General features: G+C 39.6%; 1 protein-coding gene across 1 annotated transcript in view; it reads right to left on the reverse strand.

The window, feature by feature from the left end:
• Nucleotides 1-25,708, reverse strand: part of TAF2 (TATA-box binding protein associated factor 2) — a gene marked incomplete at its 5' end in the record, with an annotated part of 63,632 nt that overhangs the window by 20,359 nt on the left and 17,565 nt on the right. Inside the window, 13 exons of the mRNA XM_081325624.1 lie at nucleotides 2,444-2,553; nucleotides 3,596-3,665; nucleotides 5,069-5,208; nucleotides 6,728-6,921; nucleotides 9,126-9,236; nucleotides 10,377-10,517; nucleotides 14,690-14,942; nucleotides 15,983-16,048; nucleotides 16,692-16,801; nucleotides 19,789-19,903; nucleotides 20,960-21,114; nucleotides 23,242-23,377; nucleotides 24,713-24,798. Of these exons, the coding sequence (XP_081181750.1) occupies nucleotides 2,444-2,553; nucleotides 3,596-3,665; nucleotides 5,069-5,208; nucleotides 6,728-6,921; nucleotides 9,126-9,236; nucleotides 10,377-10,517; nucleotides 14,690-14,942; nucleotides 15,983-16,048; nucleotides 16,692-16,801; nucleotides 19,789-19,903; nucleotides 20,960-21,114; nucleotides 23,242-23,377; nucleotides 24,713-24,798 (1,687 nt within the window). The remainder of the gene's footprint in view (nucleotides 1-2,443; nucleotides 2,554-3,595; nucleotides 3,666-5,068; nucleotides 5,209-6,727; nucleotides 6,922-9,125; nucleotides 9,237-10,376; nucleotides 10,518-14,689; nucleotides 14,943-15,982; nucleotides 16,049-16,691; nucleotides 16,802-19,788; nucleotides 19,904-20,959; nucleotides 21,115-23,241; nucleotides 23,378-24,712; nucleotides 24,799-25,708) is intronic.

Raw genomic sequence — 25,708 nt, forward strand, 5'->3', positions numbered from 1 at the left:
TATACAGTATCTTTTAGCAGACAGTTCCCAGAAGGGAAAAAAATAGCCAATAAATGAAGTAAAAGGGGTGTGTCTCAAGCACAATTTAGCAAGGAGGAAAATTACAAGACAGTCCATATTTATTCAACTGTCACAAGACCCTGCAGCATATGATACTGTATGGACACTAAGACCCTTTTGCCCTGATAAGAAAGCTAAAAACACAATGAAATGGAGCTCAACAGTTCTTACCATCCAAAGTTGAACCCATCTTCCAGAAGATAATAAACCAGATTGTTTTTTTTCTTTTCTTTCTTATTTATGATTCCACTGATTTCAACACAGATAGGAAAAAACAGTTCTTTGCCAAGCTTTAGTTTGTTCATTCAGATAATGAAGGTAACTTTAAAACCAGTTGTTGAATACTCTGGTTGCCTTGGAAGCAGATATTTTAACGTATGAATATTTATTTAAGAACTTTAAAGGAATTCACTAGTTCAGGCTTTATTCTGGGAGGCAGTTTGCATTCCCCTTAATATGTAATAACATGGTAAAGATCTGATTATTTCAAAAGGCCTTTCAAGAGAGTTTATCGTAATGAATATTCCGTACTGGTAATCTGAGACTTCACAATTGTTCTTTACAGAAAGTAGACTTCAAATAAAAAGGTACACATGACTCACAGAGATTTGCTGCTAACCCCCTCAAAATCAAGAATCTCTCTTCTAGTATCATTCCTTTTGTTACAAGAAGGCCATTAAGTTAAAGACTAACTTTATAAGACAAATTTGCTTCAGTATTTTTTTTCAAATGCAAAACAAAAATCAAACCATTTATTTCCTGAATCTTTTAGAAAATCCTTCCAACCGGATTGCCCCCCCCCAATTACTTAACTGCTACAGCTGTAGAATTGCACAAGGAAAAAGGTCACCGAAGATTAAAGTCATATATAAATGTTTTGAAAATTGTTATAAACAATTGGTCAAGTGAAAATCATTTTTTTTCACTCTTGGTAAGACAGGGTCTGTTAATACACACACACACACACACACACAGAGAGAGAGAGAGAGAGAGAGAGAGAGAGAGAGAGAGAGAGAGAGAGAGAGAGAGAGAGAGAGAGAGAGAGAGAGAGAGAAGAAACTCTGGTGCAACATTTTTCTTTCCTAAAGCATCATGTAAGAACATCTTACTATGAAAAGACATGTGAATATTCCACTTAATGCTTTGCTTGCAAAAACGCTTTTTTTTTTAAATCCACAGCATATTTTTATATGTATGATTAATCTGAGGTTAAACAAACCAAGGAGTTGTTATGAGACTAAGAAGTGCCACTGAATACCACTTCCTAGGAGGGATAAGTGGGAAAAAGCTGCCTTCATAATCAGAAGTATGCTTAGCCCTCTGTGGGAAGCAGGATGGTAGACCTCTGAAAGCAGAAGTGCCGTATAAACACAAGGACCAACTTCATCAATTAACCTAATGCTCATAAATGTCTTCATCTCATCTAAGGCAGTAGCCATCACTACAACTTGTGGCAACAAATTAATATGCGTTGTTAGAGCTCCCCTTGCTGCCAAACCCTTATTCTAATCAAATTAATTTGAAACAAAGAACATGCATGTTAGTGTGTAAGATGCAAGTCCAGAGACAGGATGTGTGAAGGGCTGCAAGGGCGAGAAAGGGCCTCCTCCCAGTTGTACTGGTGGAAACGGTCCTATCAGTAGAAAGTCTTAATTGCATAAAAGCTAACTTCCTTTCTTACGCTGCATCCTCAATTAACAGTGGCACAAATTTGCTGAATATTATTCCTATGTATTCTCCCTCATTATACAAGAAGGACTCAGCGTCTGAAGATTTGGATCACTTTTGGCACTGTCAGTTATTGAAATCCTTACGTTTATTCTTCTTAGAGAAATCAGTGGATTTTATTTGATGGGACATTTGTTTTCCGAGTTCAGCTGAATTTTGAAGAAGCCTATCATAAGGATCAATATTACAGAAGCGAACCCAGTATACAATGGGGGTGATTCCCATTTATAGCATACTTGTTTATTGCAGAACTGACTAAAAGACAAAGTCTACGTTGGAGATAATTGTGCAGGAATTTATAGTCCAGATAAGTTCCATTTGTGTGCTTTAGACTATGGTGGCATAAGGTAAATTCTGAATATATATATTCAGATTATATGTATATGTATATGTTCAGCCTTACTCTGTATATCAATAGAGAATGCCTAGAAAACACAGTACACATACAGTAAATATACAGTACATACTGCCTTGAGTATACATGCTAGAAAAGAATAATATGGATTTGATAAAAGAAGGCCTTCTACAATCAGTAGGACTTTGAGATAAGAGAATATATGTGTGGGGATAGCTGTCTAGTGTGTCTAATATACCAAACTAAGTTATTAATGTTTTATATTGTAAAAATTGTAAATAATTAAGAAAAAGATTTAACCTGAATTCATAAGCTTCCAGAGTTGATCCACCAAAGCTTCATTACATAAAGGAGATTCCATGTTCTTCGTAAATGGTGGATTCTTTGTCAACATGTTTAATATTTTATGCCTAAAAAAGACAAAAATCAACTTTTAATCCACACAGATTCTAACTTGCAGGTTTTTATTCTTGCACTTTCTCAAATTTTAACCTTCATTTTAACCTTAACCTTAATATTATAGAGTCAAACTCAATCATTTGTGTTCACAAAGCTTAGGAAGTCACGTTCTGTAAATTTGCCTAATCTTCTAAAAAAAACATGAAAAAACCAATAGAGAAAGGAAGGTTGTCATTATTCAGGTCATTAGGCATATAAGGCTTGAACTATTATCTCTCCAGCTAAAACCAACAGGCAAAACATTAAATAAATGCATCATTTATCATCTGTCTGCAATTACAAACCAGAAGCCAAATAATATTTTCTTTAGTATCCACATAGAATGATTACTTACTCTGCTCAGAATACACTGAGAGTTGAATAGAATAGAATAGAATAGAATAGAATAGAATAGAATAGAATAGAATAGAATAGAATAGAATAGAATAGAATAGAATAGAATAGAATAGAATAGAATAGGAGTTGGAAGGGGCCTTGGAGGTCTTCTAGTCCAGCCCCCTGCTCAAGCAGGAGAACCTATACCATCTCAGACAAGTGACTGTCTAGCCTCTTTTTAAAAATCGCCAGTGATGGACTGCCCACAATTTCTGGAGGCAAGCTATTCCACTGGTTAATTGTCCTCACCGTCCTTAATTCCAGGTTTTTCTCTCTTTGATCAGTTTCCAACCATTGTTTCTTGTCCTGCCCTTTGGTGCTTTGGAGAATAATATGACCCCCTCTTCTGTGTGGCAGCCCCTTAAATACTGGAATACTGCTATTATCTCTCCCCTATTCTTTAGACTGGTATATAGTATATATATAGTATATATTTAGACTATATTTTCTACAAAAAATAATAAAGGCAAAATAATTTGAGATATATAAATCAAAACTATACTCTTTTAAGCAGGTGATTATAAGTGTATTATTGGAAAAAGTGATTTTACATTTAGGATATTATTTACCTACAAAATAAACATAATTTTGTAATGTTGCCAAAAAAAAAAGGCTAACCTGACATAGGGCACTGGATCATTCTGGACCATATTTAGCAGCCACTGCAGTTCTTCATAACTTCGGTCAACTATTAAGGATAAAAATAAGTCCTGTTAAACAAGACAGTCAATCTCACTCATCAGAAGAAATTAGAAAAGTTTTCTTGAGGGACAGGAAGAAAGAAGCTTACAAAACCATTTTTACAAAACTTTTGGGAGCAGGCACTGTGTTGGTGACAGACAGTGGAATGACAGAGCAGCTGCATTTTTTCAAACCTATTATAGTGGTGTTTACAAGTTTGAAAGCCTTTTGAATGTTCAATATTTCTGCACAAATATGGCCTAAAATGTGGTTACCAAACCAACATATTTCAGACTCGTTTGTTTGATTGGGTTCTCTATCCAGTTTTGGGACATGTGGAGGACAGATCATATTCTAGATCATATTTATGCAGATATATTGAAAATTCAAGAGTTCACAAACTTTGAAGTGCCACTGCATGCCATTAATTATCAGGCTGGGAACAGCATTGTCAACCTGGGAGTATTGGCAGAAACATTCAAGTTACAGACAAGGCTACTGTTGTCACATCCATAACAGCAGTGACATTTATAAAATTTATTTATTTATTTATTTATTTATTTATTTATTTATTTATTTATTTATTTATTTATTTATTTATTTTATTTAAATACCGCCCTTCTCCTGGAGGACTCAGGGCGGTGTACAGGGCAATAAAATAAGAATACATTAGATAAATAATTTTAAAACCCAAATCCATCAGGCCAGGCCGGCTTGTTCCAATAGATAAGTTTTTAGATCACGCCGGAAGGAGCGAAGGTCGGGGGCCATCCGGAGTTCAGCTGGTAAGCGGTTCCAAAGGATTGGTGCACCCACCGAGAAAGCTCTCCCCCTGGGGGTCACCAGCCGACATTCTCTGACCGGTGGTACCCTGAGGAGGCCCTCTCTGTGGGAACGTACAGGATGGAGGGACGTTGACGCCGGCAGTAGGTGCTCCCGTAGGTAGTCCGGACCCACGCCATGTAGGGCTTTGTATGTCATCACCAGCACCTTGAATTTCACTCGGAAGGCAACTGGAAGCCAGTGCAGGAAGAGATTATTTTCTCCATAGGCTGCCTGATGTTTAATAACTTAGGGCAGGGGTAGGCAACCTTGGCTCTTTTAGGACTGGTGGACTTCAACTCCCAGAATTCCTGAGCCATGCTCAGGAATTCTGGGAGTTGAAGTCTACCAGTCCTAAAAGAGCCAAGGTTGCCTAGCCCAAGGTTGCCTAGCCCTGACTTAGGGAATAGGATAAAACAGACATCCTTCCCTGAACAAAATGGACTGTAGAGAATCCTAAAATTCCTGAAGGGTTGGTTGGTGAGCTTTCTCAATCCTGTAAAATATGACCCATTGTCAAAAGAACATGAAAGAAAACTAACAGCTGCTTTTATTAAAACACACACAAAGCCATATTATCCTCCCCACCTTTTGTATAGTCAACAACCGCCTCCAAAGCTGCTATTCGAATATCTACAAAATGGCCATATTCTGCGTAAGATTTAAACACAGCAGGGTCACTGGGGACGTGCCCGTTCTTCTGCAGGATCCGAATTGCATTTAAACAGCTGTGAAGGAAAGATATGGGGAAAAAAGAAAACTTGCTGTCAAATCCAAATTTATAGCCACTGGAAATTAAAAAAACAAACAAAAACAAGTGTTTTGGCTTGACCAAAACAAACTGAAGAGTATCGTAACTTATGAATGATGGAAAATTCATTATGGGTAGTCTTGCAATTTGCAACAGCAACTGCGAGTAGAATTTCTGCCACTGAGCAATAGGGCAGTGTTATCACAACTGCACTGCTTAGTGGAGGCAATACCTGCAGCCCTGGCTGTGGCCATTAACCAAATCCCACAGTCGTTAGGTGAGGCAGCTTTCCTTCAACCAACATCAAGGGGGAAGCCGGCAGCAAGTTGTAAATGCCAGGCCAGGAGGGAAGTAAGTGGCTGCTGCCGGGTGGCAGAGGAAGCAAGGGGGTATTCAGAAGTGCAGGGGACACTGCACAAGAGAACAAGGCAGGGTGTGAGGAGGTGCATCAGAGACATAGCGCAATTCAGTGTGTGAGAGACATGGTGGTGGGGGGTCATGGGTATAAGGAGGCAAACAAGAGATGTGGAGTGTGCACAAGAAGTGTAGCATATGACAGGTATGCAAGAGGCGTGGCATGGGCTGAGCACATGGGGAGGTGCATGAGAGGCCAGTGTGGTATGAGTGCAGAAAGGCTGGAGAAGAATGCATGGGTGGGGGAGACTTATCCCAGCAACTTCCGCCTTTCCTGCTGGCTTTCCCATTGACTTTCTGGAGAAGCCAGCAGGAAAAGGTGCAAATGGTGATCAGGTGGTCATCATGGAGGCTGAAACTGATTGTAAGTGTAAACTGCCAATCACCCAGATCCTAATCACATGACCATGGGGATGCCGGTATAACCGGAATTTTGCAGACCAATTTTGCAGACATTCTTTCAGCACCATCATAACTTCAAAGGGTCGATGACTACCTATAATTAATTCTTCAAGTTGGGTCTAGTATAATCTTATGGAAGTGTGATATTAATTTTTGATTTTTTTTATTGTGTTATCCAATGTAGCATAGACTCATCTATAATACGAAAAACCTTGCAAACAAAATGGAGATAGCCATATATCAGAATCTTTAGCTCCTGTGGGTTTTTATTTTTCTCAGAACAGAAACATATTTTAGAATTGTACAGACTGCTACTCAAAACACTCTTAACTGGCTGTCATAAATTGTAATCTTTAGCTTCTATCACAGCTTATATAGAAAATAATGTTAAATAACTACCGTACAAATGTTTTTAATAATGCTTATTTGTTACTTTTTTCTCAAGACAGTTTTTTTCTGGGGAAAAAAATTCTAGTCACCTATTAAATTTCTGCTTGGCTCTTGTACATTTACTGATAAACATCAGAACATTGTTAAAAGCTCCTTGGTGCAAGATTTGAGTGACTGAATCGAGATTAACTGCCCAGCAGTACAAAGTTAAGGAGGGAAAAAAGAAGAAATTCATCTAACTTTCTTTCAGATTTAGATTTCCAGAAAATCATAATATTTCTATATCGTACCTGACTGTAATTGTATGTCTGTAACTGGGTAGGAGTTTTTCCATGTTTAAGAAACGGGTAATCTCTTCAAGAATAAGGCGTATATCAGGATTTAAATTGTCCAGAGTCCGGGCTTCATTGTTCACACTAACAGCTGGAGTGACAGAGTTTGCTAGTGCATCAATCAGTTCTGCACGGTAATAGTTGTCTGAAAACTAAAATCAAAGACCAAAAGATATTAAGATGCAGTACAGAGCATTACAAAGAAAAGCATTTGCCAGACACATTCCATTAAACTGGCTGCTCTAACCATGGAAACGAACCATCAGCACAGATAAACCCCAATGTCCAAATTGAATTTATGCACAAAGAAACTACTTGCTGGGCTGAACCCAAAGAACTTATTTATTTTTATACCCCATATTCCAGGAATCGGCTGACACTAAAAATGAATGCAATAACAAGTCACAACAATTTTATGCCAACAATAAAAAGCAACAAAACAGAGCTTTAAATTCTAACACTAGATCATTTGAACTCGCAGTTACAAATATAAAACAACTCCAAAGCTTTCCAAATAGGAAAGGCACCACCTAAAACAGGTCTCCAACTTTTCTGGTCTCGTGGACCGGAGGGAAGGAGAGCAGCTTCAAAATTGGTATGTGTACATGTGTGTGCACACACAGGGCCACACACACTGGTACGGCACAAGCAGCCCCATTTGCACATGCAGCATGTGCTGGCACAGTGCACATGCGCAAATGGCCGTGCACCCCCACGGCAGCTAGCGGCCCGTTCATGCATGTGCAAACAGGCTGCTCAAACCACCTGGGCTAGCAGCACATGCGCAAATGGGCTGCGGACACCACCACCCCGTGCTAATGTCCCCATTCATGCCCACGCACATTTGCGAATGGGGTCACGGGCGCTAGAACGAATGGGGGGATGCATGCCCACACGTGTGCGCCCAGGCCAGCCATTTCTGTGGCCCGCTGGCCAAGAGCCCGTAGCCCGGTCCCAGGCCACAGACCACAGGTTGGGGATCCTGAACTATAAGATATAAAAAAGGAAGCCTTCCCCAAAAGAACATTCAACAGGTTTCACACATTGCTTATACAAGCATCTGTCTACCATCCTTTCAAACTTCTCCAGAGATCTTTTAACTTAGACAGTGCAGATCCTGTTTAAATTGTGAACCAATCTTGAAATTCCCATCCCCTAAATAATTTGGCTAAAGATCTGGGAACCCCTCCTTATTTTCTTTGTGTTGCATTTGCAACTTATTGTTTCCCACGTTCATACCTTCGGCAATGCTCAGCAACATACTCAGATACCCAAGGACGTTCCTAAGAACTCCTTGCATTCTTTAAACAATCAAACATTTCCTTGTATTCAGTCTTGAATCCCCAATTTTAATTCTTGAAGTTTTTAAATACCCTTGACTTTAGCCACCTAAAATTAAGTTTTATTGCTTTAATCCGAATATCTTTGTCCCAGGATTCCGAAGGTTTGCAATCTAACTGTAATTTGGAATGCTTAGTAGTTGCATCTCTGTCTACAGCAGGAAGATACCACATAGGTAACTCACACAGTCCACTAGCTGGGCTAGTGGAATGCATAATGAAATCTGCAAAGAGCCACCTTTAAAGAACACTCAGCAAGAGAACTGTTAACCGATACTAGGAAACCAAGAGCCCATTACCACCTGTGCTGTGGGTCCTGCACCGGATGTTAATTCAAAGGGTTAATGGCCTTACTTCCTGATTATTCATTGATTCTTGGAAATTATAAGGCCATTTATGACCCATGAACTTTGACTAAACCTATTTCCCCTCCTGGAGGTACCTTCTCATTTTCTTGAAGCACAACATTTCATGCCTCCTACGCCTGTGCAAAAGATTGCTTTGCTCTTGCATTCAATGTTATATGTCTACGAAATCTGTAGGTGCATATGCACATATTACACTGTACATTGCTGTCTCTTCCAACCGAATTCTGCCTCTCTTGTATTTTACCCTGAAAGGAGGTGAGGAACATCCACAACCTATGTGAGATGAAAGGAATGAGGGCCCTCTTGAACGCAGCTCCCGTATTATGAAACAGCTCGCCCTTTGGGTTTTGTGGGACCCCCAATCTGCTAAGCTTGGTCGTTAATGGGAGTTATGAACCACCTTTCTGTCATGATCTATTTTTATGACTTTGCGCTTTATTTATTGCATTTCTATTTTTGATGTCTGGGAATAGTTTTGATATACAGCGGATAACAGTTGTGTACTTTTTTCCATAAATGAATAGGTCATGGTCCCTTATATGTTCCATAAAAATAAGCATTCATCTGCCTTATACTTGTCCTGTAACATAAAATCAATCATGAGTCATGAGGGGGAGAAAAAGTCTGTTAATTTAAACAACTTCCTACCTTGTTTTTTCTGTTGTCATTGTACTTGATCAGGTCTAAAATGAACATTAAAACCTCTTTAGGACACAGATTATGAACATCTCTCAGCAAGGCCATTGCAACTGGCATTGTCTGTGGAGGGGGGAAAAAAGCACACAACCCTAACAAATAATTGTTTCAGGTCATATTTTAGTTAAATCTTAAGATTTTACAACTTCATTCTGCCTTCCACATGGTATTCTCTATTCAATTTCACTCCCCAATAGTAAGATTAGTGTCATACAAAATTCCCTAATCAAGTTACTCCTGTGACTCGCAGTCACAATTTTGAAGAAGCAGAGGTGTGGGACTACATTTAAAAATTGATTTGCGAGATCAGAACAGAACCTTACATGGGTACACTATTCAATAATAGCGGCCAGGCAGATGGATTGCTATCTCCTGAAAAATGAAATGTTTTTAGAGACGGACGTTTTGTATACCTATTATGGTATTTGTTCATTTGTACAGTGGCTATCACCAAATGAAATGCATTAACTAAATTGTGCATGATACAAACATAGCAATATATTCCACCCCTACTTCCCAGTTGATTAACAGCAGGAAATGATAAACAGCACTAACCATGCAATTAAGCAGCTATGAGAATGCACCAAATTAGCCAAGCACAAAAAGGCTGGGTATAAACCACAGACAAGTTGTCCAAGCATATTTAATTGAATTTATTTCTGCTTACCTTTGGGCAGACAATTTAATAAATCAATAATTACCATTTTTCTGAAGGATATTTTGCTTTTCATTATGATGATAACAAATATACCAAATAACAGCAACTACTTTTGTTTTTCCTCACAGCTGTGGTGGCACAGTGGTTAGAGTGCAGTACTGCAGGCTAACTCACTGCCTGCAGTCTGATCCTGACCGGCTCAAGGTTGACTCAGCCTTCCATTTATTTATTTTTTTTTTTTTTATTTTAATCCCATTTATATCCCGCCCTTCTCCGAAGACTCAGGGCGGCTTACAATCTAAGCACAAATCAAATGTGCTTAGCAATCCTTCCGAGGTTGGTAAAATGAGGACTAGACTATTGGGGGGAAATATGCTGACTCTGTAAATCGCTTAGAGAGAGCCGTAAAAGTACTATGAAGCGGTATATACTGTAAGTCTAGGTGCTATTGCTGTTATTCAAATCCACTCCTGAACCAAACTCTACTGTGGAAAGCTGCTTTTGTTTAGAAAATCAAGTAAGTTGATAAATTACTTTTTTTTTACCTTTTGCAGAAAGTAGCTCTGAAAGTTCATAAAGTTATTGGTTTTCACAATATTTGGACAACTTTTACAACAGAACATTCGAGTGAAGAGAGACTTCATGGCTGGTGGTCCTGTCCATGTACTCACCATGAAATTTGCAATCTGTATAATTAGGAGAGAAAAAAAGAAGCCGCATTACTAACAGCGTTGCAAAGCTTGGTCTATTTCTACCTCTGAGTGCCAACTTCTCTTTTCATCGTATTTGATTTCCAGCTTGTGGGAAAAAGAGAAAAAAAAGAGGTTTCTGTAAGTGAATATTCCTTATTGTTTCAAGAGTATAGCCTTTCAATTAGCATTTTTCATATCTTCCTACTTTCACATCTGCTTGCTAAGTAATTCATATGTATCCGGCATGGAATCCTTGAACGTGAGGGGCAGGGAAGGGGGTGAGGTTGTGCCACAATCTAAAGCTTTGATGCATGCAAAAGTTCTTGCATTTATGTATGCAATCACTAAGAATGAAGTAGTCTCAAAGGTGCTTTTCCAAAAGGCAACTGGACTGTTGTTTTGCTTGAGGAAGAAAAAGATGTTTCACTTCTCATCCAAAAAGCTTCATTGGTTCTGGCAGGATGGTGGAGGCAATGGAGGGATTAGTTCTCACAGCACCTTTGAGAGAACTATGACCTGGACGACTGAGAATCTCCATAGAGAAGAATGAAGCAGCTCAGAATTTATCCCACATGACATGGCGTGACCCAGAAAAAAAAATGTCAAGCTACACATGGCAGGCGGCTTCTTGGTCATTTCAAATATTGTCACTGAGTAATCCTTGGGGGTTTGAGCATAATTTGTAAACCAAATCTATAAATACGCTACCTAGACCTTGGGATTTCTCATCCGTCTGTGGGTAGTCCTCGACTTACAACCACTCATTTAGTGACTGTTCAAAGTTACAATGGCACTGGACAAAGTGATTTATGACTGTTTTTCACACTTACGACCACTGCAGCATTTCCCCTCCCCCAAGTCACATAATCAAAATCTGGCTCTTGGCAACTGGCGTGTATTTATGACGTTTGCAGTTTCCCGGGATCAGGTGACCAACTTTTGCGATCTTCTGACCAGCCAAGTTAATGGGGAAGCCAGATTCTTTTTTTAAAAAAAACCACGTTATTAAATTAACGTTTGCAGTGATTCGCTTAACAGCTACGGCAATGTGGGCTCAATTGTGGCCATAAGTCGAGGACATTATAACCTCAGTCAATATTTCAACTTCAGTCAAGGGGAGAGTTTTTACCTGTGGATCATGTGTCACTGATTATTTCCCACAATCGGTATCTGGATATAATTATTTTCCTTTCATCTGTGTTTCAGTAATGCCTTCCCCACTTTACAAAAGCCACATATTCAAACTTGAAAGAAGCCTGAAAAGAAGCTAGTCATGGACGAGGCATCAACATTACTGACGTCCTCAACGTATCCTGCCAATAACCTCAATGAAAACTTCAACCATGCCTCTGCCACCCGCAGAGTACGAGATCACCCACGGAGAAAGACAATTCGGAATTCAGAATCCTTCCAGTTCCAGCTGGAAAACAGACGTAGCAGTAAAGCACAGTTAACAGCTGGTCTATTTGCCCCACATTCTGAACTGGGACAACTATTGTACTGGCTGGTAAACGACTGAGCCCTACTCTTACTTTACTTACTTTACTTTTATTAAATTTGTATACCACCCTTTTCCCGAAGGACTCAGGGCGGTGAACAGGGCATATATAAATAACAAATACAAAAATTAAAAAGGAATTAAACAAGTGCCCAGTTAAAAAATACAATAACAATAAAAGACCCATTAAAAACCTAACGTTCCCCATTCAGGCCAGACCAGCTAGTTCAAATAAGTGGGTCTTCAGACCGCGCCGGAAGGAGCGAAGGTCCGATGCCATCCGGAGCTCAACCGGCAGTTGGTTCCATAGCGCCGGAGCGCCCACAGAGAAGGCCCTCCCCCTGGGGGCCACCAGTCGACATTCCCTGACCGGAGGCACCCTGAGGAGGCCCTCTCTGTGGGAACGCACAGGGCGGAGGGGAGTTGACGCCGGCAGCAGGTGGTCCTCGAGGTACCCCGGACCCATGCCATGTAAGGACTTGAAGATCATAACCAAAACCTTGAATCTCACCCGGGAGACAACTGGTAACCAATGTAGCTCGCGGAGCAAAGGTGTAACATGGGAGTACCGGGAAACTCCCAAGACAGCTCTCGCGGCCGCATTCTGTACCAGCTGGAGCCTCCGAGTGGTCTTCAAGGGAAGCCCCATGTAAAGAGCATTGCAGTAGTCCAGGCGAGAGGTCATGAGCGCATGAGTGACCGTACACAGGGCATCCCGGTCCAAATAGGGCCGCAACTGGCGCACCAGGCGAACCTGCAAACCTACTCTGTTTGTGAACACAATTCTGAACGCAAAAGGACACACTTTTCTTTAAGCAAAATCTCACAAAATGATAGCAAAATAGTCCTCTTTTACCTAATGACTGGAAGGAGGTTGCAGCTAGACAGTTGTGTTAAAAGTACTTCCCTCCAGTTGGTCAGTCGGCAGGAAAGTATGACAGGATAAATTTCGCTGTCGATTCCTACTGTACTCCAGTAGCACATCAGATAGTGGTGCTGTCCTTAGTGCTGTGGTGGCGAACCTATGGCACGGGTGCCACAGGTGGCACGCAGAGCCCTCTCTGTGGGCACGTGTGCTGTCGTCCCAGTCCTAGGCCTTCAAGCTGGGTTTTATAAAACCTTTTCGCTTTAGGCCTCCGCTGCCTTGTGTGTAAAAAAAAAAAATTCAATCAATCAATTTCAACTTCTCGTGGGAAAAAAAAGATCTCGCAAAGTTGGAATTCATTGATTGAACTTTTTAGTCCCACCCAGTCTGCCGTTACCACCGCAGCCATGCCCACCCAATGGGCCACGCCCACCCAATGGGCCACGCCCACCTGGCACCCGACGATACATAAGTGGGTTTTGAGTTGCAGTTTGGGCACTCGGTCTCTAAAAGGTTCGCCATCATTGCCTTAGTGTTTTAATGCCAGTCAAAAGGTGGGTGGATTCCCCTGGCTTTGCTTCCTTTCCAACCAAGGATGACTCACCATTGGCAAAATTTACTAACGATTTGTCTCCTTTATCTATATGATGGAGCTTTAGGCTAATGTTTCTAAGACAGGACTAATCCCATGTCTCTATATATGAAGGGCGAGTATGGGGCAGAGTGAAAGCAATTAGTGAGCTCCATTTTGGCTGACAATACAAGGCTATGGCAGAGGGGCTATGGGTGCTGTGGTTAGTAGCCCACGTAGCAGGCAAGAATGGTACCCAGAGATGCCTCCAGGGGAGGAGAGTCAAAAATGTGAAGAAGGCAGCCAGAAGATTGTGGCTGCCATCTTGATTTTTTTTTTTGGACTCCTATGCATGTCCATGATAGCACTGCTTCTCAAGGAGAAAAAAAAAGTAAAAAGTATCGGCACATGAAAACAAAATATCTTATAGTACGGGATGGTCCTTGACTTATGACCATAACTGAGCCCAACATTTCTGTTGCTAAGTGAAACAGTTGTTAAGTGAGTTTTGCCCCATTTTGTGACCTTGCTTGCCACAGCTGTTAAGTGAATCACTGCAGTTGCTACAGTGGGGATGCTGCAATGGTCATAAGTGTGAAAATGGTTAAACGCGCCTTTTTAAAGCGCCATTGTAATTTCACATGGTCACTAAATGAATGGTTGTTAAGTCGAGGACTTCTTGTAGAATCAACCTTAACGTAGCCAATAGTTCCAAAAAGGTTAATACCATAGGAACTTGTTATCAGAAGCTTCATATAAAGTGATAAGATGAGGTACAGAATATTATAGAAACGTGATAGTATCAAGATAAATAAAAATACAGGAGACCATAGAATGTGCTTGGGTGCTTTATATTCACCTTTAATGTGGGCACTTTTTAAACTAAGTATTTTTTTTTAAAAAAAATAACTTTAAAAGTTAAGAATATCTGATATCTTGCAGAATGACGTAGGAGAACATACAAATTTTCTCTAATTACTCTATCTCACAAGATTTGGTCATTTCTTTTTTTTTTTATTGACAGTAAGCTGGTGCCATCTAGTGGTATTTGAATACAACAGTACCCAAGGACCTTACATGAAACCCTGATCTATGGTTTCAAAGTAATGAAACAGGGATAAAAAGTTTTTTCCTGACTTTCTAAAGCTGCGTCACACCTCACCTTTAGCAGTGAGACTCCAGCTTAAACAACCTGCATTAATAACTGACAGAACCACATGGCCACTTCTTACCTTTGCAAGACAGAAGCAAGCCATGATCCTCACTCGGTAGAAGCACTGCTCTTGTTCGAGAATATCAGTCAGCGCAAGCCGGGATGCTGGAGTGGGGAACTTCTGAAGAGCCAAAATGGATTCCTCTTGCGCCACCACATCTCTCTCGTAGCGCAGCTGGTATTGCCACATGAAGTCCGCCTGTTCAAATTCTACCTTCCTCAAAACAGACATATCTGGATCTATTCTTATCCATAGTAAAGGGGAATCAGCACTGGAAGAAGAGGATCAAAACTTAGGTCAGGGCATCAAACTAATTTAATAACATTATTTTTTTTCCTTTTTCTCGATTGTGGCATCTCTGATGTTTTCAGTATGAAAATTGGTAGCCCATTCAGGATATTGAGTTCTGTGCTTAATAAATCTTTATCTGGAACACAATTTTCAGTGCAATATTACTGAGCAATTTCTCTTCCTCTCTGCCAAACAATACTTTTAGGGTATGAATTTTATAAAATAGGAGAGTATAAATTTAATATATTTCACATGGCTGCTTCAACCTCATGATACTAACAGAGTTCCTAGATATTTTGAACACCTCAATTTCTATTTATGTAAACACCACTACAAAACAATTCCTGGCCCTCCAAAGTATAAAGTATTCCAAAAGTCCCTGTACTTTGAACACTCCCTTCAATCCAACGGTGTCAGAATGCACAATCAGAGGAAGGAAAAGTCCCCGACCAAGTGATTAGTGCTTTCTCTTTTTGATATTTAAATCAATATTGCTGGTGATGACCTATAAAGCCCTAAATGGCATGGGTCCGGATTATCTCAGGGAGCACCTGCTGCCAGCGTCAAATCCACATCGTCCTGTGCGCTCCCACAGGGAGAGCCTCCTCAGGGTCCCGCCGGTCAGGGAATGCTGGCGGGCGATCCCCAGGGGGAGGGTGTTCTCTGTGGGCGCGCCTGCCCTATGGAATCAATTGCCAGTGGAACTCCGGATCGCCCCCGACCTTCGTTCGTTTCGCCGGGACCTAAAAACCTGGCTTTTTGAGTTAGCTGGCCTGGACTGAGGGGTTTTAAGTTTTTTAAATTCTAATTTTAAATTTTGGGGCTATTGATTTAATTTTATTTTAATTTTTATATTGTATTGTTTTAATTTTGCCCTGTAAACCGCCCTGAGTCCTTCGGGAAAAGGGCGGTATATAAATTGAATTAAACAAATAAATAAATAAATATTCTATTATGTATTTGAAAATCCTAGACAGAGAAGATTTTCAAAAATGTTGTGCCTTTCATAAGTTTACTTACTCCATGGCCGAAAGATCCATGTCCACTTCCTCTCCATTCATCAAAGGAATTTTTTTCTTCTTATTGCTGCATAAAAACCAGCAAGAGATGCATAGTAAAATCACTTTTTGGTCTTTTTATTTTGTAAAAAAAAAAAAAGAGTAAGTCATGGTTACACAAAGGAAAGAGCAGCTTATAATTAGGTTGTCAATCAAACCGGGCATTATGACGTATTTTTGTTGATTCTTATTTCTGTGGCAATTGTTTATTTTTTTTTCCCCTCCTGCCTACTTCCTTGTATAGATGTCTTTTTTTTTGCAATAGCTTTAATTGGGCTGCAAATAGTTCATACAGTCTGGATACCCAGAATATTGTTTTATAAACTTTTGATCCCAGAAAGGGGGGCAGAAGTGCATATCAGTGACCACCATCTTCTTACAACTAAGATTCTTTGAGGTGTTAAGGTGGCAGAAGACCCAGATCAAACTGGCGACATCAATGCTGGGTTTAACCAATTTTGCAAAAATTGGTTAATATTTGTGTTCCTCATCTGAAGACTAGGGGTTTTCATACTGCCATGTTGATACTGGATAGTACAGCTTGGCCACCGCTTTGCAGACTTTTTTTGATAAAATGTGCCTAATGGTAACAAAATTATTAAAAACAATTTATGGTAGTCACTTCAGATATGCATTTTACAAGAAAATTCCACAGGGGGTAAAATCCCTACCGTCTGCTCTTTGAATGACAGGGTATGTCATGTTTGAGGCTGTTTTCTTCTATTTGAAGTGTGTGGTTGAAAGATCCGTCAAGCTCCTGCACTGTCACTTTAAGCGGACCCTTGGGAAAAAAAAAGTATCATTATCAAGTCCTAGCAGTCATATTGACCTATGACAGCCTGAGTTGCATTTCCACTGATATCCTTCTCATAAATGGAATTAAAATAAATAAATAAATAAATAAATAAATAAATAAACTTCACAGAGGAGGCTGAAGAAATGGACTCCATCAGTCAGTTAATCTGCTTTAAAGATAAGCAGAGGTTTGAACCTGAACGTATTTGAATGAATAAATGAATGAATGAACCTTTATTGTCAAAGTACAACCATGTATACACTGAGATTGGCTGAGCGTCCCTTGGTGCCCCCCCCCCACAACTCACAGTGACAACAAACTCACCATCTTGTTACACCATGTGAACTAACTGCACAACACACCGGCCTCGCAAGTAAATCATACATAAAATTATAAAATTATTTCCCATTCAAGAGCCTAACAGCCTATGGATAAAAGCTGTTCTTCAGCCTGTTGGTACGACTGGCTGTACTCCTGTATCTCCTACCCGATGGTAGGAGAGTAAAGAGATACCATCCACGGTATGAGTCATCCCTGAGGATTTTCCTCACTCTTCCAAGGCAGCAAGCCCTGGCGAGGTCATCCAGTGGTGTCAGGGGACAGCCCACGATGTCTTGTGCTGTGCTCACCACCCTCTGTAATACTTTCCTATCTGCGGCTGTCAGGCCAGCATAAAGGTAAAGGTAAAGGTTCCCCCGCACACGCGTGATAGTCATTTTCGACTCTAGGGGCCGGTGCTCATCTCCATTTCAAAGCCGAAGAGCCAGCGCTTGTCCGAGGACGTCTTCTGTGGTCATGTGGCCGGCATGACTAGACGCCAAAGGCGCACGGAACGCTGTTACCTTGCCACTGTAGTGGTCCCTATTTTTCTACTTGCATTTTTACGTGCTTTCGAACTGCTAGGTTGGCAGAAGCTGGGACGAGTAACAGGCGCTCACTCTGTTACACGGCACTCGGGATTCGACCCGCCAAACTGCTGACCATCTGGTCGACAAGCTCAGCGTCCTAACCCACTGAGCCACCGTGACCCAGCATACCAAACCACAATACCATATGAGAGGACGCTCTCTATAGTAGACCGGTAAAAGAGGGTCATTAGCCGTTGTTCTACCCTGTTCTTCTGCACAATACTGAATCCCATATTTAATATATTCACTCTGTCAACTATTTCTTGCTGAAAAAACTTTTAATGCAATCCTGCTTCCCCAGTATTTTTACATATTAAAAAGCAGGCTTTTAGCTCATGTTTTTACATTCAAAACAGAAATGAAACGGCCAGAAGTTAAATGAATTCGGTATTTACACCCAAGTTTTATTTCAGTATTGACCAAGGTAACTGAATTATATTTCAATTTTATCTGCAGCCAAAAAGTCCAAAAGCAAATTACAAATACATCTAAACGTGGCATTAAACAGCTCCACAAGGAAAATCCAAATGACGAAAAGTATGTAAAAAATTTACTTGTAGATAAAAATCCTACGACTGCAGTGCCCAGATTTTTAACTATGGCTATAAAAACGGGACATTTTAATAACAAATCAACGAGTTGGGGTTTTATTTGTTAACTATTTTGCTTGTAAAAACATTTTATCTAATACCAAGTTCAGATTATATTTGTAACTTGCTTTTGGGGCCCTTGGCTATAAATAAATACGAAAGCATTATATAAAACTTGTACACATGCAGCATTCTTCTCATGCAAAGAAAAGTTCAAATGTCTTTTTTTTTTCTTGCTCCCTAAGCCAAGAGTCCCCAACTAGTCAGCTGCCCGCCAGGAACTAGGGCAGGGGTAGGCAACCAGTCAGCATAGCTGACTCAGGAATTCTGGGAGTTGAAGTCCATGAGTCATAAAAGAGCCGAGGTTGCCTACCCCTGAACTAGGGCATGCGAGTGAAGCCCCATATGCACATGTGTAGGGTCCAGAAAGCGCATGAAACCCTCCCCCCCATTCTGTGGAAAAACTGCCCTCCACAGAACCGGTCCCTGGCACTGAAAAGGGTTGGAGGCTGCTGCACTAAACAATATGCCCTTGGCTTACAGCCATCCATTCAGTGACTGTTCAAAATTATGGTGGTGCTGAAAAAAAATGGACACACGACTGATCCATCAAGCTTCTGGCCATCGCACCAAACCACAGATATCTGAATTCCATTTGTGACCTTCTCTTCCCGCAAAGTCAATGGGGAAGCCGTCAGGAAAGGTCACATCTCACTTTTGGTTAAGTCACTCCTTTTTTTCCTCACTACTAGCACTCCCCACTGGCCCTCCCAAGTGTACACACACACACACACACACACACACACACACACACACACACACACGGCACTCCTGCACTTCCTACTTGGGATTCCCACCTTTTCCTGTTTAACAAACCCACTTATCCAGAGTTTAGGGCCGCAACAGGGACTGCCGAGACTGTCATAGCTAAGAGATCAAGTCATATGGCATCACATTTGATGACCACATTATTTAGTGACAACAATCACGGTCCCAATTGCTGTCATAAGCTTAGGCCAGGGGTAAGCAACCTTGGCTCTTTTATGACTCATGGACTTCAACTCCCAGAATTCCTGAGCCAGCTTGGTTGGCTCAGGAATTCTGGGAGTTGAAGTCCACGAGTCATAAAAGAGCCAAGGTTGCCTACCCCTGGCCTAGGACTACCTGTATCCTTGACTGTGGAGCATACCTGGAGTGGTGCTATAAAGAAGAAAGTGAAAATATTTCACAGAAAAAAAAAGATATAGGCTTAGAGCTTAATAAATGAAAATGATACTCAACTTTCATTAACAAGATACAAAAGAAGTGTTTAAATTAAGTTGGGGCCATAATTCTGCCGAGAGGGTTCAGGCTAATAAAATAGCTACTAAATTTAATAGAAGTAACTCAATACAAAAGGAACTATAGTGCGATATTTTAACTAATTTTTTTTGCAAATTTTTTAAAGAAAAAAAAGGACAAAAAGTAAACTTACCACATATTTCTGCGTCCCAGGAGAGGTATAGTCTTGCTTTATTTCTAGCTCGAGTACATTTCGTTTTCGATTAAATGCAAAACTGCCATAAAATTTGACCACGTTGCTTTGATCTCTGCCAAAACTCCATAGGAAAAAAACCTGGTATCGTATATATTTTTCAAGCTAACAGACTTAACTGCAATGCACAAGTTTCATTTATTTAGCGTTTGAAAGGGTTGGTCTTCCCTGATGAATATGTCAATAACAATCCCAAATTATCAAAAGCCACTCTGCATGGAGACATCTTTGAATTTCAAACGCTTATCTTGCTCTTGCATGAAATCTGAAATCTGAGCAGTCCAAATGTAGGTTATAAAGAAAAGTTAGTTACACGTACAGGCAGTCCTTGGTTAACGGCAGCAATTAAGGTCGTTAAGTGATGTGACTGCAAAGTATGACGCTATGTGACCATGAAGACTTTAGCGACAGCCGTTCCAGCACTTCCAGTTGCCGTAATTTTAAAAAATGTCATACTGTCATGTGGTTACCATTTGTGATTCCCTGTTACCTTCCCTATTGATTTTGCTTGCGTGATGCTGGCACGGCAGGTTGCAAATCATAATCACATGATGTCAGGATCTCCATCGTCAGCCTGGCGCCTTGCTGGCTCCTACCATCAAAGGGTAAGGGGGGGGGAAGAGGCGTTTGAGGCAATCCATACCTGTTTTATCAAATGGTGGGAAATAGGAAGGTGATAGGGGGAATGGGGAGGGGGAAGTGACAATGGGAGACCAGATCACCAAACTGGCTTGTAACAGGATCTTCAAGGCCGTTTGCCCCAAGAATGGAAATTTACCAGTTTCACACCTCCGAGTTTTTCAAAACATCTTGCTGGCATCACACTGGCTGGCCAGGGGACTGGTCATGGGGGGGGGGAAAGAGGGATTGGCAGCTGAATAGCTTTGCCTTTTGTGCGGGAACACCGGATTCCGCCTGACTTTGCGGCATTCAGTTTCTTTCAGTAAAAGTTCCTTTAAGCAGTGGGATTGGTCCTTAGAAAAAGAGGTAACAGTCTGAACAATATTACCAAAGATAGTTTTTCATATCTTAAGACTATTTGTTTAGATTGTCCTAAGCAGTTGCTTTTCACCTTCAGGTAAGTAGCCCAAAGCACAATGGAAAAGGATACACCCATTGCTTAATTAAAGGTTGAATATCTTTGCCAGACACATTGGAAATGGATTTCAAAAACCCAGATGTAGAAACCAGCATTTGACTCCACATATGAGATTGGAATTTCTGGGAAGAAGCGGTGCTAGCTAGACTTAACAGTTTGTTGAAAACCTAGGATGAAATTAAGTCAGATTCAGAAAATGGATCAGTTTCATAAAACTAAACGGATTTTTAACCTCGAGAAATTTCAAATAGACACAATATAACTGTGCATCTTTTTAAAAAGGGATATTTGGAAACTGAAAATCACACTTGACTCTTGAACATACAACCAGACCAAAAACATTTGATTTAATTAAGGTAAAGGTAAAGGTTCCCCCGCACATGCGTACTAGTCATTTCCAACTCTAGGGGCCGGTGCTCATCTCCGTTTCAAAGCCGAAGAGCCAGCGCTTGTCCGAGAACGTCTCTGTGGTCATGTGGCCGGCATGACTAGATGCCAAAGGCGCACGGAACGCTGTTACCTTCCCACTGTAGTGGTCCATATTTTTCTACTTGCATTTTTACATGATTTCGAAATGCTAGGTCGGCAGAAGCTGGTGCTCCCTCTGCTACGCGGCACTTGGGATTCGACCCACCAAACTGCCGATCTTCTGATCGACAAGCTCAGCATCCTAACCCACTGAGCCACCGTGTCCCTTAGTTTAATTAATTAAGAATAATTAGCAGGAACATTTTTCCTATACTTAATGATAGGAGAGTAATGGTAGTTCTGTCAGTTTCTGTTTTCTGCCATTTCAAAAGTAAACATCTGCAGTAAACTTTGATTCTTTTCCTTTGTATTGTACCTCTGATTAAAAAAAAAGTTTAATACTGCTTTTAAACATTCTGTGAAGAATAAAGTGAAGCAGAAAGGATCAGAAACACTAAGTTTCGATATTTCATTAAAACAAAGTTGGCTTACCTTTTGAACTAAGCATATATCATGTGAATTCAGCTATTGTAAACTATATTTTATGGTTCAAAGTTCTGAAAATGCAGCTAATGTTTATTGAACTCAAAAGTTCAATTAAACCCTTGCTCAATGCACAGATTAAATCCAAACCTCATCTACTGCATACCATCTCATTATGCCTGCAACTATTCTTGACATAAAGATGTTTCTGAAGACAGATTAGTGCCAAAATGCATCTTGCTTACAAATCAAGCATAAACAGTGTCATGCTGGATCAGCCTAATGTCCATGCTTCCAGCAGCAGCAATTTTCCTGTCTCTGACAACACGTAAGAGCTCTCCCTGTTTATCACAATTTCTCATATTTAGATTAATACAGCCTATATTCCAGAATCCTTTTAGTACATCACTGTTTATATACTCAGTATCCAATATAAAATAAGAAAAGAAATATGCTTCTAAAAGCCTTCAATTTATTTTAATCGCTTCCATGGCAAAAATAGAATAGACTCAATTGTTTACATCAACAAGGAGCACAACAGTTTCCTAAGCGGAGATCTGATTCCATGCTTTGCTATTATAGACCGAAAAAGAAAAGTTGGATGAGTGTACAAAATAAATTGTGAGGGACTTATTAAAGAGGCAATCATGTAAAGAAATGCTCGTGGTATCTAGATTTAGAGAAAGATGACAAGTCAACATGATGGAGTTGCTGGGCTAATGACATGACTATTTCATCTGTAAGAAATAGAACAACTATTCAAACAAATATCAATATGGCAAGTGTTTTTCAGGATTTAAGTTTTCTCCTGAGCAAACATTATAAAATGAAAAAGATTGCTCTCTCACAATCTGTTCCCAAAGACAATTTGTTTAAATTACATTAAATTAAATTAGGTTAGTGTGTGTGTGTGCGTGCGTGTGTGTGTGTGTGTGTATGTTTGTGTGTGTGTGTGTGTGTGTGTGTGTGTGCATATACACACACACACACACACACACACATATACACATACACACACACACACACACATATATATGCATGCAGAAAGCTAACATCATCTGTGGTTGTAGATTAACCATTCTTCTTAGCTTTATTAACCAACTTCAAACCCTGGTTACAAGTTTTATTTAAACAAAGAATCTCAATGTTGTCTCAATTGCCAGTTAACTTGTCATAAACTCTCAGCATTAATAGGGAGTATATGTTTGTGTACAATGGAAACAATTTTATAAATTACAAAGAACTGAAATCAATCACTTTAGCATGTCATAAGTAGAAAAGAAATAAAACACCAATTTTAAAGGAATTAAATATATTTCAATACAGAAGATCCAAATACTTACTTGTAACATAAACTCCATGCTTATTCTGTTTTCTATCAGTCTCATAACAAGGTGGGCCTTGCATTGAAACATGGTATAATATTCCCAGGATAATGTGTGAGGATGTTTTATAGAAAAATGTAAATGTGATGCAGGGCTGGAAAATTAAAGCAAAATAATTTTTCATTCATGGTATATTTTATGAGAGAAATCTATTGCAGTTGAGATTACAACAGAAATAAAAAAGGCAGGTATTTTCTACTAATTCATGAATTACATAGTATTAACTATAAACATTTAGACCAGGCATGTCAAACTATAAACATCTAGACCAGGCATGTCAAACTCGCGACATCACGTGATGTCGTGTGATGTATCGTGGCTTTTTCCCCATTGCCAACAATGGGGTGGGCGCGGTTTTGGCATGATGCATCCGGCCCATAGGCTGGCAGTTTGACATGCTTGATCTAGACTATTAAAAAAAGAATTCATGTTATTCACTTCTGAAGAACTTAAAGGATAGGATGTAAAATTAAAATCAAAATAATAAATAAAACACATCAGTTTTTTTGGAAAAAATGGCTTTTACGTGAATATTACTAGCAAAATTGATTCTGTGAGCAGTTTTTAAAGGTGCATTGTTATTCCTCTTTATCATCATGCTAAAATTAATGGCTATTCCATAATTCATCTCCAACTATGCAAATTTTATGGAAAGTAACATTTGGAAAAAAGTATTCTGTTCAAGAAGACAGGAATTGTTAAGATCACTGTATAAAACCATTTCAGAGATAGCTATCCTATTGCCGAGTTCTACAGCAGTATATAAACAAATCATTAGAATTGTAAAATGTTTAAAACAGCAAGCCAGTTGTAAACAGGTAGAACAAAAAACACCAAAGATATAATGCACATCTAATGTATAAGTAGCCGTTAAATCTCAAATCTGATTCTCTAACAAGGGTACTAAAGGACACGAACAATTTTCAGAGGGAAAACTATGTATTTTACAACTAAAATATGAAGCATTTTGTGGAAATATAAAAATTAAGAAATTATATAAATAGGCTTACTTACACAAGTTTACTTCTGAATTGAACTATAATTTTTAAAAAACTTACAAAAACTTTCTTAAACATTCCAAGAGCCTTGTTTTCTTGCTATAAAACAACACATTCAGCTTTCCCCTAGTGCTTTAATTAATAAAATAATATTAATAGTTATAAAATAAGTCAAATGTTACTTTCATTTCACCACTAAACTTGTTTCTCTTCACTGGAAAGGTTTTTGAACATATATTCAGTTAATATAGTACAATACAGTATAATACAATTTCACAGATACACACACACAATAGTGATGTTTGTCAAATGTGTCTTTCACAGGACCTTCCAAGAGAAATAATTTAAGCCCCAGACCTAATTTCTCATTACTATTCTAATAGGCATATATTAATTGCCTTGTAACTCTGTCCGTTGCTTACTAAACTTACTTGTCCTTTTCTTTCCCTCCACCAAAAATTGGATGCAGTAAGACACCACCAGTCTTCAATTCATATGCCACTATTTTGTCTAGTTCCTGAAATGTAAAATATATTATTCACTGAGCATGTATGTAGTCATAGTAGTTTTTTTTAAAAAGGAGACTAGATATAGACAAGATCTTAGCTGGTAATTTGCAACAGGCACATCAAGCCATGTGGGAATGAAAAGCATATTCTTTGAACCTAGCGACCTTTTTCTTACTGAGGTTGTTAATATGAACCGCAAGGACATTCTTATTGGAAACCACATCTGTCCACTAACAGCTGTATTGTAAAATTTAATCTATCTTTATGGCATGGGCCCAAGCTACTTGAGAAACCACACTTACACTAGCAGAAGGAACATGCTCTGGATCCTGTGGGCCAAAGAACTGCAGCTGGTGGGATCCAGGAAAAGAATCTTTTCTGTCTTAACACCTGCACTTTCAAACATCATGAAATGAGATCCACCTCCACCCCCGTGAAAACGCGTGGCCTCATGGCTCGGCAACTGGCTTGGGCCCCGATGGAAGTGGCCAGTAGACTAGTAGAAGATCCCATCTTCACCCCATTTACGCATTGGTTCTTTTATTCGTTTTGATGTCAATTTTAATGTTTTACTCAATGCTTGATATTGAAATGCTTTTAATCTATTAATTGTTTTATATCATTACTTATGTCATTGCAAGCCACCCAGAGTCGCTCATATTGAGGTGGGTGGCATATAGATTTAGTAAATAAATAATTAAAATAAATAAATAAATGATTTGTAATCTGGTTTTCATGGACCTTTTGAGCTTTCTCAGAAGCCCATCAAGATTACTTGATACCTAGGTCTGCAGTGGAATATAGTTGCCAAGGAATGGTTGCTTACCTATCCATACTATTGATGGCAGAGTTAATGGGATAAAGTATGAGAGAAAATTTTGGGGACAGATGAGGAAAGATTAATTTGGTTCGTGCTTT

The sequence above is a fragment of the Vipera berus genome (genome assembly GCF_964194415.1).
Source record: "Vipera berus genome assembly, chromosome: 3".
In the NCBI taxonomy this organism is placed as follows: domain Eukaryota; kingdom Metazoa; phylum Chordata; class Lepidosauria; order Squamata; family Viperidae; genus Vipera; species Vipera berus.